General features: G+C 49.7%; 1 protein-coding gene across 1 annotated transcript; it reads left to right on the top strand.

Annotated features, from left to right (window-relative positions):
- The first annotated feature begins 2,365 nt into the window (after positions 1-2,365).
- Positions 2,366-7,386, top strand: ZNF835 (zinc finger protein 835). Its single transcript, XM_061173491.1, is given in 4 exon segments — positions 2,366-2,759; positions 3,669-3,760; positions 5,743-7,267; positions 7,270-7,386. Coding segments are annotated over 2 exon segments (1,608 nt in total). The 5' UTR covers positions 2,366-2,759; positions 3,669-3,760; positions 5,743-5,776.
- Positions 7,387-13,019: the final 5,633 nt, after the last annotated feature.

The raw sequence follows: 13,019 nt of genomic DNA, 5'->3' as shown, positions 1-13,019 counted from the left end.
GGAAGTGTTCTTAGCATGGCCCACAAGAACCTGAATTACCCGGCCTACACTTCAGCCTCATCTCTGGACCCTGCCTCTGTCTCAGTCAGTTTATTGCCAATAAACTGCTATGTAACAAATCGCCCCTCCACCCAGTGGCTTGCTCCTGGCTTACTCCTGTTGAAGCCTGGAACCACTGTATGAGAAGTTCTACTACTCTGGGTCCACTGTGCTGTGAGGAGGCCCAAGCGAGCCACATGGAGGTGTCTGGCCAGTCCCAACACCCACCGCATGGAGGAGAGCCAGGCCCCAGATGTATGGACCAACTGAGCCATCCCAGCCATCCCCGGCTCGTCACGCCACCCCGATAAAGTCCCACTGTGGGGCAGAGATGGAGCCCTCCCTCTGTGCCCTGCTTGAACTGCTACTAATAGAACGTTTTTTCCTAATAACCACAGAATAATGAAATGAGCATAATAAAATGTTTTTCTTCATAATACTTCCACATCATATACTTGAATAGAAAGGTCCTTTCCTGTATTTGAGTAATTCCTGCCTTTTTTTTAACAGGGGGAAAAAAAAAAAAAGCTTTTTAGTAAAAAAAAAAAAAAAAAAAAACCTTCAGCCTTCTGAGCTCCCTACATGGTTTATGAGGAAAGTGTAAGAGGTGTTTTTTATTTTTATTTATTTTAATTAATTAATTAATTAATTAAGTTTTGGCTGCACTGGGTCTTCGTTGCTGTGCGTGGGCTTTCTCTAGTTGTGGTGAGCGGGGACTGCTCTTCATTGCAGTGCATGGGCTTCATTGCGGTGGCTTCTCTTGTTGCACAGCCTGGACTCGAGGTGTGTGGGCTTCAGTAGTTATGGCACGTGGGCTCAGTAGTTGTGGCTCACGGGCTCTAGAGCACAGGCTCAGTAGTTGTGACGCATGGGCTTAGTTGCTCCATGGCATGTGGGATCTTCCCAGACCAGGGCTCGAACCTGTGTCCCCTGCATTGGCAGGCGGATTCTTAACCACTGCGCCACCAGGGAAGTTCCCTGATGTTTTTTAAATATTCAAATGTAAAACTAAACCAGAAAAAAAATTAAAAACCTTGGTGGCTTAAAACAACAATCCTTTCTTCTCATGCTTACAGGTCCGTGGATTGGCTGGGAGGCTCTGCTCCATGAGTCCCAGGCTTGGAGGGGCAATGGGCGTGTTCTTACCATGCAAGGCCAGAAGCTTCCAGAAGGATGAGGGGAAACCCACAATGCCTCTGGACATCTACACATAAAACAAAAACTTGAAAGGTAAAGAAAGCATGTGTCCAGTGGAGTGAGGGAAAGGGGGAGGGGTAAAATAGGGGTATAAGACTAAGAGATACAAATTACTATGTATAAAATAAATAAGCTACAAAGACATATTTTACAACATAGGGAATATAACCAGTATTTTATAATAACTATAAATGGAGTATAACCTTTAAAAATTTGAATCACTATGCTGTACACCTGAAACTCATATAATATTGTACATCAACTATACCTCAATTAAAAACAATAAAAAGCAGGTGTCATGGTTTAACGGGCAGCCTTGGGAGTACATAAAATAATATGGTATCTCACAATCTGTAGCATGTTGATTCTGGTGACATACCTACATCTTCCCATTGTATATTCACACGTTTCTCTGCTTTCCCAACTGTCTAAAAATGAGCTCGTGCCCATTTCTCTAATGGCCGAAGGAATGATTTATGAAGGCTAATCCTATGAACGGAATAATTTAGGAAGCCTAACTCTATGCAGAAGCACTTTACAAAAACAGCAGGCCAGTAGTGACTCTTATGTCGAGTTCTGTACTATAATCATTTGCCCACGTCAATGGATTTGTCACCTTTTTTGCTCTGGTCTAGAATTACATCACATCTCTGAGACAAATGACTTCCATGGCTTAAGGGTGAACTGTGGGTTGCAAACTCCAGCTCAAGCCCTTTCTGTGCTGTGTGGCCTGGGGTGACTCACTTAGCCGCTCTGATCCTAAGGGTCTTTTTTACCCTCACCTGTGTACTCCGCCCCCTCCTTGAGGACGAAGAGTCCCGCCCCCATATTACTGACCCCGCCCACCAGGGCGCCCAGGTCGTGGTGAACGGAGCTCGGGTAGACACGCCCAAGCCCCGCCCCCAGCCGCCCTGCCCTCCTCGGGCTCCCGGAGCCGCTGAGATTCGTTGTCCCACTGAGTGCCGACGCACGGCCTTCTGGGAGTTGTAGTTTCCGTGACACCGGCGCGGCGGGCCCGAGTCGCTGTGCAGGCGCAGCGCGGCGCCTTCTGGGAGTTGTAGTTCTTGAGGGACCCGAGCGAGCCGCAACTCTCCCAGTGCGCACGCGCAGTCCGGGCCGGCCTGGAGCTTGGGCCAGTTTGTGGCGGCTGCTACCTTGACCTGTGTGGCCCGCACGTCCGCGCCACCGCGGGACGAGGGGTCACCGGGGCTCCGCGTGGGCCGTATAGGGCCAGAGACCGTGGAGAAACTGACCCAAACCCGCCAGGCTCGGCGGGAGCCGCCCAAGGCCTTCAGAGCTGGTCCCAGAGGCGCGGGCGCCGCGGTGCGCATGCGCGAGTGCGTGTACGCTTGTCCCCTGAGTGTCTGTGTGTGCCGGTACGATCCCGACTCCAGCGGCGTGTTCCTGTGCGTGTCAGGCCTGCCCTGCGTGCCACTCCAGAACTTTGTGCCGGTGCGGGCGTGTAGCTGTGTGTGTCACTGTGCGTGTAGGCCCGCCTGTCCCATCTGTGCATGAGACTTCATGTGAGTCCCCAAGTGTCACCATATGTTTGCACGTGCCTGACCCTAGCGGCCTGTGCCTGTGAATTTGAGCATTTGGGGACCTCTGCCTATCTGTGAGTTTGGGCATGTGTGGAACTTGTTCTCCTAGGTGGGTGTGAGGTGTATAATTCCACAATTCCTGGCTGTGCAACTGCGTAGGGTGGCTGGGTGGGTGTGCCTGCCATCATGGAGCTGGATGGTCAGGGTGTGCCTGAGTGGAGGGCTGTGCACAGGATGTTGATGAGAGACACTGCAAGGGTGGGGGTGCTGCGTGTCTGTGTGTGTGTGTGTGTGTGTGTGTGTGTGTGTGTGTGTGTATGTATCTGCGCGTGGGGGAGACCCTGCAAACCTGCGGCTCTGGACACGTGCGGAGCTCTGCCCACCACATGACTCTGCGTGTGACTAGGGGTGCCACTGTGGGTGGTGTCCCAGGCCAGGCCTGCCCGTTGAGCAGGGCGGCATGTGTGACTTTGTTGTGTGTGTACCCAGGTGTGCATGAGCAGGCGTGACCGCAGACGCGCTTGGAGTTGTGTGGGTGTGCGAGACTGCCTGCCTCCTTGTGTATGGGAAGGACTGTGCCACAGCATACGGGTGACTGTGTAAGGGCATCTGAGGGCCAAGGCAGGGGGTGGTATAACTGCCCCCCCCCCGTGTGGTTGCATGCAACTCCGTGTGTGTGTGATATGACATGTGTGTCTGCCTCTGAGCATGTCTCTGTCTCCCTTTTGGTTGCTTACTTGTGTACCTGACTGGCCCAGGTGTACCCCGCCCTGAATCCACTTATCTTCCCCACGCGCACACAGAGGAAGCACCCTGCGTTCTTGCTCCACCCACCCACCTGCGCCTGCGCCAGCATCTTCCTTCAGGGGTCCCTGTTTCTTTCTCTCACAGATGCCGACTGGACCCACTGAGGCATGTGTGGCCACGGCAGGGGCCACAGCCTGAGTGACATGGACAGGACCCGATGCTCCCAAACCCACGAGGTGGGTACGACTGCCTGCTCTGGGGACCCAGTCAGGCCCCACTCAAGCCTGAGGGCTGCCTGTGGGGGTGGCACCAGAACTGGGAGTGGCCCCATTTGGCTCCCACCGGCAAAGTTCTCACCTCTGCACAAAGACCCTGCATGATCTGGCCCTCACCCTGCCATGTCTAATCTCCCCTGCTCTCCGCCTAGGTCACTCTTCTCCAGCGCCCCCCAACCCCGCCCAGCCCCTTAACTGTTCCTCCATCACCTCCATCATGGTCCTGCCTTAGGACCTTTGCACTTGCTGGGCTCACGGCCCGGAATGCTCGCTCCATAACTTCCTCCAAGTCTCGGCTCATTGAGCCCTGCACTGGGGGAGAAGCCTTCCAGGCAGATGGAACGGCCAGTGCAAAGGCCCTGTGGCAGGAGCATGCCTGGAGTGTTTGTGGAACAGGGAGGAGGCCTCTGGCTGGAGCAGGGCAAACCCAGAGCAGGTGAGGGTGTTTTAGAGGCTGAGGTCAGGGAGATGCTGTGCAGGCTATGGAGAGGAGTGTGGCATTTATGGAGCCATTAGTGATTTTTTAAAAAGTATTTATTTATTTGGCTGCACAGGGTCTTAGTTGCGACGTGCGGGATCTTTAGTTGCGGCATGTGGGATCTTAGTTCCCCAACCAGGGATCGAACCCGGGCCCCCTGCATTGGGATCTCGGTGTCTTAACCACTGGACCACCAGGGAAGTCCTGCCATTAGTGATTTTAATTGGGAGAGAGAGGAAGAGGAAAAGCTCTGGAGCTGGGCAGCCCAGGTGTGGGTCCTGCCTGGTATTGCCACTTCTGGGAGCCTCACTGAAGAATAAAAGAGCTTAAAGGGTGCTGGGCACATAGGTCTGTGTTCAACGGGTGCTGGTTATTTTGGCCACTATAATAATACACCCGAGTTGGCTTCAGAGTGGCCGGGACCAACGCCTCTTAGATGTTCCTGTGCCCACAAACCACCCGGGCCTCTTATCAGCAGGCAGATTCCAAGTTACCAGGCCTGGGGAGGGGCCTGAGCTCTGCGCTTGTCCTGGGCAATGCTGATGCTGCTGGGTCTTGGGCCAGGGTGGAGCGGTGTTGATTTCAGAGTGGAAATCAGGATCTCTGTGTTGACGTCTGTCGCACTCTGTGTGCTAGTTAAGATGAAATGTCTCCTCCTGGTCCGGACATGTGGCCCGCCCACCCGTGAAAACTTTCACTGGCTTCCTGTACCTGCTGTGCGTGTTCTGTGCGCCACACATACCTGCTCGTCGCCACCTCCAGCTCGTCTTTGCTGGGGTTGGGGTGGGGAGTACCAGGGGGATGAGGGGAGCTCAGAGGCTTTTGAGGGAGGCTCAGGCTCAGCCTGTGAGTGTGACTTTGCACACAGCAGGGAGCAAGCTGGAAGCTGGTTGCTACTGGTGGGAGACAGACACAGGGCCTTCTGGACCCACGTGAGCAGGGTCTTTCAGGGAGGGGTGTGCTGCTGGTGATACCAGGAGAAACTCATCACCCCTAGGATGGCCCCCACTTGGCCCACCCACCCCAGGGGGCTGAACCCAAAGCAGGTCACTGACTGCTCTCCACACGTGCACATAGTCACAGGCACCAGGGATTAGGACTTCAGTACATCTTTTGCATGGATGCAACTGAACCCATAACAGCAGGGTTTAGAAGCATTTTTGGTTGTCACACCTGGGGGCATCCGGTGAGCAGAGGCCAGGGACGCTGCTCAACATCCTGCAATGCACAGGATGGTCCCGCAACAAAGCATGATCTGACCCAGACTGTCGGTAGACAGACCCTGCACTGATCCTTTTCCAGCCCGGGACAGGGGACAAACCTGTTTGGTTTTTTGTTGTCTTTCTTTCTTTTCTTCTTTCTTTCCTTCTTTCCTCCTCTTCCTTCCCTTCCTTCCCTCCCTCCCTCTTTCCCTCCCTCCCTCTTTCCCTCCCTCCCTCTCTTTCTTTCTCATCCGGTAACGAAGATGTGAAATCAAGGCAGCAGCTCGCAAAGCCGGGATGGAAGGACTCTTGACGGTTGCCGTCCAGCAAGACTCTGAGTTGGGAGAAACCCCGAAACACGAAGGTCATTTCAGGGATGGCCGGGAGAACCAGGAAAGTTGTTTGAAGCAGGAGGTCCACGAGGAAGACCCCACTGAGGACTGCGTCCCCGAGCATGATGAATGCACCAGAACCCCCAGGACCAGATCGAGCCCCCCAACTACCCAGGCTGACCGCAGGCCCCAGAGGCGCGGCGCACCAAGAAAGAGCCCGAACCAGAAGAACACAGACGCCAGCGTGGAGGAGGAGGAGGAACGAGGTGGTGGCACCAGAAAGCCGTGGAAGTGTCAGGACTGCGGCAAGGCCTTCAGCTACTGCTCGGCCTTCACCCTGCACCAAAGAACCCACACGGGGGAGAAGCCGTTCTCCTGCCCCGACTGCGGCAAGGTCTTTAGCCAGAGCGCGCACCTGATGCTGCACCGGCGGACGCACACGGGCGAGCGGCCCTACGCGTGCGGCGAGTGCGGCAAGGCCTTCAGCCAGGGCTCCTACCTGGCGGCGCACCGGCGCACGCACCTGGGCCAGCGGCCACACAGCTGTGCGGACTGCGGCAAGGCTTTCGTGCGCCCCACGCACCTGGCGCAGCACCGGCGTGTGCACACGGGCGAGCGGCCCTTCACGTGTGGCCAGTGCGCCAAGGCCTTTCGCAACCGCTCCTCCCTGCTGGAGCACCAGCGCATCCACACGGGCGAGAAGCCGTTCGTGTGCGCACAGTGTGCCAAGGCCTTCCGCTTCTCCTCGGCGCTCATCCGCCACCAGCGCACGCACACTGCCGAGCGGCCCTACACCTGTGGCCAGTGCGCCAAGGCCTTCACGCAGCTCACGCACCTGGCGCAGCACCGCCGCGTGCACACGGGCGAGAAGCCCTACACGTGCCCCGAGTGCGGCGCGCCCTTCAGCCAGAGCTCCTCGCTGGCCGAGCACCGGCGCCTCCACACGGGCGAGAAGCCGTACGCGTGCGCGCAGTGTGGCAAGGCCTTCACGCAGGTGTCGCACCTGAGTCAGCACCGGCGCGTGCACACGGGCGAGCGGCCCTACGCCTGCCGGGACTGCGGCCGCGCCTTCAGCAACCACTCGCACCTGGTGCAGCACCGGCGCGTGCACACGGGGGCGCGGCCCTACAGGTGCCTGGAGTGCGGCACCGCCTTCAGCCACGTGTCCTCCCTAATCGAGCACCAGAAGGTCCACACCGGAGAGAAGCCCTACCGGTGCGGGGACTGCGGCCGCGCCTTCAGCCAGGGCTCGTCGCTGACGCTGCACCGGCGCACGCACACCGGCCAGCGGCCCTACGCGTGCCCCGAGTGCGGCAAGGCCTTCAGCCACCGCTCCTACCTGCTCCAGCACCACGTCGTGCACACCGGGGAGAAGCCGTACGAGTGCAGTGGCTGCGGCAAGGCCTTCGGCTTCTCCTCCGCCCTCACTCGACACCAGAGGATGCACGCCGACGAGAAGGTGGGGGACACCTTTGCCCCGCTGCCGCACCTGACTCAACACCTGAGCTCCGACCGGGAGGAGGAGCCTGTTGACGGCGGTCCTGCAGAAACCGTGGTGGACCAGCCCAAGAATGAGGGCTGCGAGCTGCCAGGGCCTCCTATAGGCAGACACCCCACTGAGCCTTTTATACCGCATGCTCGGGCTCTCAGCACTAGCAGGTAGATACCCTACCATCCCCATGTTGCCGATGAGGAAACCAAGGCTCTGGGAGGCTCCGTGGGGTGCCCGAGATCACACAAGAAGGACGTCACAGGGTCAGGACTGGACCTCGCATCTACCAGACTCACCTCCACCACCTCCCTGGTTCAAAATTATAATTGTGACCCATGGAAGTAGACCCAAAGATATATCTGTGGGTCTCTGGCTGGCCTTTTGATTGTTCATTTTATGACTGAGTAGACATTTGGTCCACACATTTAGATAAATAAAAGGTTCAGTTCCTTTGGTGCAGTTGGCATGGTAACAGGGAGCAGGGTCTTAAGAATAAATGTGGGGACTTCCCTGGTGGTGCAGTGGTTAAGAATCCGCCTGCCAATGTAGGGAACATGGGTTCGAGCCCTGGTCCAGGAAGACCCCACATGCCGCAGAGCAACTAAGCCCATGCACCACAGCTACTGAGCCTGCGCTCTAGAGCCCGCGAGCCACGACTACTGAAGCCTGTGCACCTAGAGCCTGTGCTCTGCAACAAGAGAAGCCACCCCAACGAGAAGCCTGTGCACCACAACGAAGAGTAGCCCCTGCTCGCCGCAACTAGAGAAAGCCCGCACGCAGCAATGAAGACCCCACGCAGCCATAAGTAAATAAATAAATAAATTTATAGAAGAATAAATGTGGATCCCTAGGACTGAAACAGTGCTTCCAAAATTAGAGAAAAATGAGCAGAGAACTCCAGGGCAGGGAAAGTTGTTTTAGAAGGAAGCACCTCTCCCGTGACAGACCTGTGGAGGGTGAATTTTAGAGTGGACCCCAGTCTTTTTTTCAGTATGAGGAAACACCTCCCCTTTACAGATGTTTTCCCCCAACTCAAAGTCCTGACTTTCATGGTTGTGTCTGTTAGCTCTTGCCAAGTAACAAATCACCCAGAATGTCCGTTTAGTGTTTCCCATGCAGGGTGTTTCTGGAGGTCTGGACCAGGTTCATTCGATGTTGGGAAGGGGAAGGCCTGCCATACCAGCCTCTTTCTCGGACCTCTGGGAGTGTGGGAGCACGTAAGCACCAGTGATTGGCCACAGAGTGGAGGCGGGACTGAAATCAGAGCTGATCCCCAGCGGCTGTCCACTCCTTGGATTTACGTTACTGCCACCGCCTTTGTAAACTCAGTGCCTGCAGGACAGCCAAGTGGACTGCAGGTGTTCCCACAGTTGGGATAGTCTGGCCTTAGCAGCTGTGTGGCTGGCCTGGAGTCTGGGCTGCTTCCGCTGCAGTCCTGATGCCTGACTTTAGTGGATCAGTGGCTACAAATCTGTGCTTGTAGTTTTGTGAACACAGCGCCTGAGGGACATCTGGGCTGATATCTTGCCTTCCCACAGTGGAGGTAGGGCCGAGGGCAGTGCCAACAACAGTGTACTTTGTGAGCCCACATGACAGGTGACAAGTGACACCACAGCGTGCTGCCTGATGGGCAGCTCCAATTGAGGAATACTCACTGACTCCTCTCCCATCCCACCCACCTCACACCACAGCTTAGAAATGGGTCTGGGGGCCTCTACTCCAACAACTAGGGAGCATGCCCTTACCCCAACAGGGCAGTGAAAACCACAGAGCAAAGAGGAGGCCCCACTCACTATCCAGGGCAAGCTCTGGTCACCGCAACATCAGTCACACCCCCTATCAAGCGGATAATGGCCAGCACACACTGAGGAAAGACGCAGTAGGCATCCATACTAAAAGCAGCCCTCGCACCAAAAGTGTTAAAACCACGCAGGCTACACAGGGACATTCCATATAAAAATAGCCCTCGGGAGTTCCCTGGTGGTCTAGTGGTTAGGATTCGGTGCTTTCATTGCCATGGCCCAGGTTCAGTCCCTGGTCAGAGAACTGAGATCCCGCAAGACACACAGCGTGTTTAGCCAACATAAAAAAAAAAAGCCCTCTAAGACCACAGTAGATAACTGTTTCTCCTAAACCCATAGGGTAAGAGAAATATAAGTAAAATGAAGAAGCAGAGGCATCACTCCCAAATAAAAGATCAAGAGAATTCCCCTGAAAGAACAAACAATGAAACAGACCTCCTCAGTCTAATAGACACTGAATTTAAAAAAGGAGATAATGAAAATACTGAAGGAATTAAGAAGAGCTATTGATAGAAATGCAGATTACTGTAAAAAGAAACTAGAAGCTATAAAAGGAACCAAGAAAAATTTTAAAACTTATTTGGTGAGATGAAAGCTGAGCTAAAGACAATAAATAGCAGATTGAATATGGAAAAGACTGAATAAGTGATCTGGAAGATAGAATAATGGAAATCTCCCAATCAGAACAGCAGACAGAAAGCCAAATGAAAAAAAAGGAGAAAGCAATATAAGAGACCTATGGGATAATATAAAGCATGCCAATATATGCAAAATAGGGATACTGGAAGGAGAAGAAAGAGAAAAGGGGATTGAAAATGTATTTGAAGAAATTATGGCTGAAAATTTCCCAAACCTAAAGAAGGAAACAGATATCCAGGTACAGGAAGCACAGAGGGTCCCAAACAAGATGAACCCAAACAGACCTACACCAAGACATATTATAATTAAAATGGCAAAAGTTAAAGAGGGGATTCTAAAGGCAGCAAAAGAAAAAGTTAATTACAAGGGAACCCCCATAAGGCTATCAGGTAATTTCTCTACAGAAATGTTGCAGGTTAGAAGGGAGTGGCAAGATACATTCAAAGTCCTGAAAGGGAAAAATCTGCAACCTAGGATACTCTACCCACCAAGATTATTTAGAAGAAGAATAGAATAGAAGAAGAGATAAAGAAATTCTCAGACAAGCAAAATGTAAAAGAATACAGCAATACTAAACCTAGCCCAAAGGAAATATTGAAAGGCCTTCTCTAAATAGAAAAGCAGCAAGACTCTATAGGAAAGAGAAAATCACAACTGGAAAGTAAATCACTTAAATAAGCCACTGCACAGATTTTTAAAAAATCAAAAAAACTTCTGCAAAATTTTCTGTGAAAGCGCTCATAACCACAATGAATGGCAGAAGGATAAACATGAAGATGTAAAAGAGGACATCAAAATCATAAAATGTGGGGGAGGAGAGTAAGAAAATGTAGTGGGGTTTTTTTTCAGAATGTGTTTCAGCTTATATGACTACCAGTCCAAGCAAGTAGATAAAGGAAGTGGTTAACATACTTGACAAACAGGGTAACCACAAATCAAAAAACATACAATAGATTCACAAAAACCAAAAAGAAGAGAACACAAGCATAATACAAAAGAAAATCATCAAACCACAAAAGGAAAAACAAAAATAAAGGAACAAGAAGAAATACAAAATCAATGGGAAAACAAGGTTTAAAATGGCAATAAGTACATATCTATCAATAATTACCTTAAATGGCAATGGACTAAATGCTCCAATCAAAATACACAGAGTGGCAGGTTGGATTAAAAAAAAAAAAAAGCCTACAATATACTGCCTACAAGAGACCCACTTTGGGGCAAAGGACACACATAGATTGAAAGTGAGGGGATGGAAAAAGATATTTCATGCAAATGGAAGTGACAAGAAAGCAGGGGTCACAATACTCATATCAAACAAAACAGAGGCTATAAACAGAGGAAAGATAAAGAAGGACACTATATAATGATAAAAGAAGAGGATATCACACTCGTCAGCATATATGCACCAATATAGGAGCACCCAAATGCATAAAATAAATACTAACAGACATAAAGGGGGAAATCAATGGGACTACAACACCCCACTCACATCAATGGACAGATCTTCCAGACAGAATATCAATAAGGCAACAGAGATCCTAAATGATACAACAGAACAGTTAGACTTAATTGATATTTTCAGGATATTACATCCAAAAAAAAAAAAAAAACCAGAATACACATTCTTTTCAAGTGCACATGGAAAATTCTCTAGGATTGATTACATACTAGGGCATAAAACAAGCCTCAACAAATTTAAGAGTATAGAAATTATTTCAAGCATCTTTTCTGACCACAAGAGCATGAAACTAGAAATCAACCACAGGAAAAAAAAATGAGAAAAAAAATAATTACATGGAGAATAAACAACATGCTAGTAAAAAACCAATGGGTCAAGGAGGAGATCAAAGAGGAAATTAAAAAATACCTTGAGACAAATGACAATGAAAACACAATCATACAAAATCTATGGGAAGCAGCAAAAGCAGTTCTTAGAGGGAAGTTCATAGCGATACAGGCCTTCTTCAAGAAATGAGAAAAATCTCAAACAACCTAACCTACCACCTAACAGAATTAGAAAAAGAAGAATAAACAAAATCTAAAGTCAGCAGAAGGAATGAAATAATAAAGATCAGAGAGGAAATAAATAAAATAGAGATTTTTAAAAGCAATAGAAAAAATCAATAAAACAAAGAGCTGGTTCTTTGGAAGGGTAAACAAAATTGACAAACCTTTGGCCAGGCTCACCAAGAAGAAAAGAGAGAGGACCCAAATAAACAAAACAAGAAATGAAAGAGGAGAAATAGCAACTGATAACACAGAAATGCAATTAAAAAAATGAGAATACTATGAACAATTATATGCCAACAAATTGGACAACCTAGAAGAAATGGACAAGTTTTTAGAAACATACAGTGCACCAAAACTGAATCAAAAAGAAATAGATAATTTGAACAGACCAATCACTAGAAATAAAATAGAATCTGTAATTTAAAAAAAAAAAGACTTCCTACAAACAAAAGTTCAGGACCAGATGGCTTCACAGGTGAATTCTACCAAACATACAAAGAAGAACTTATATACCAATCCTTCTCAAACTCTTCCAAAAGATTGAAGAGGAGGGAACACTCCCAAAGACATTCTATGAAGCCACCATCACCCTGACACCAAAACCAAAGACACCACCAAAAAAGAAAATTACAGTCCAATATCTTTGATGAATGTAGATGGGAAAATTCTCAACAAAATATTAGCAAACCAAATCCAACAACACATAAAAAAGATTGTACACCACAACCAAGTTGGATTCATCCCAGGTTCACAAGGATGGTTCAACATACACAAATCAATCAATGTGATACACCACATCAACAAAACAAAAGAAAAAAACCACATGATCATCTCGATAGACGCAGAAAAGGTATTTGATAAAATTCAACATCCAGTCATGATAAAAACTCTTATGAAAGTGGGTATAGAGGGAACATATCTCAACGTAATAAAAGCTGTTTATGACAAACCCACAGGCAAGATAATACTCAATGATGAAAAGCTGAAAGCCTTCCTACTAAAATCTGGAATCTAACACAACATTGTAAATCAAGTATACTTCAATAAAATAAATTAAAAAAAAAAAAAAAGCTCTGAACGACTCTGATAAGACCAGCCCTAAACATGTAAATGAATAAAAGCATCAGCTAACTCAGATAATGATGAACGTTATGGGGGGGATTTTAAAAGGTATGGGGAAGTCATTCTGCATTTTACATGAGTTAATTCGAATTTTATGCTAAAATAGCTTGTTTGTGGCCTGTCAAACATGCATTGTACAT

The sequence above is a fragment of the Eubalaena glacialis genome, chromosome 18, assembly GCF_028564815.1.
Source record: "Eubalaena glacialis isolate mEubGla1 chromosome 18, mEubGla1.1.hap2.+ XY, whole genome shotgun sequence".
Taxonomy (NCBI): domain Eukaryota; kingdom Metazoa; phylum Chordata; class Mammalia; order Artiodactyla; family Balaenidae; genus Eubalaena; species Eubalaena glacialis.
This window is presented reverse-complemented; position numbering and strand designations above follow the sequence as displayed.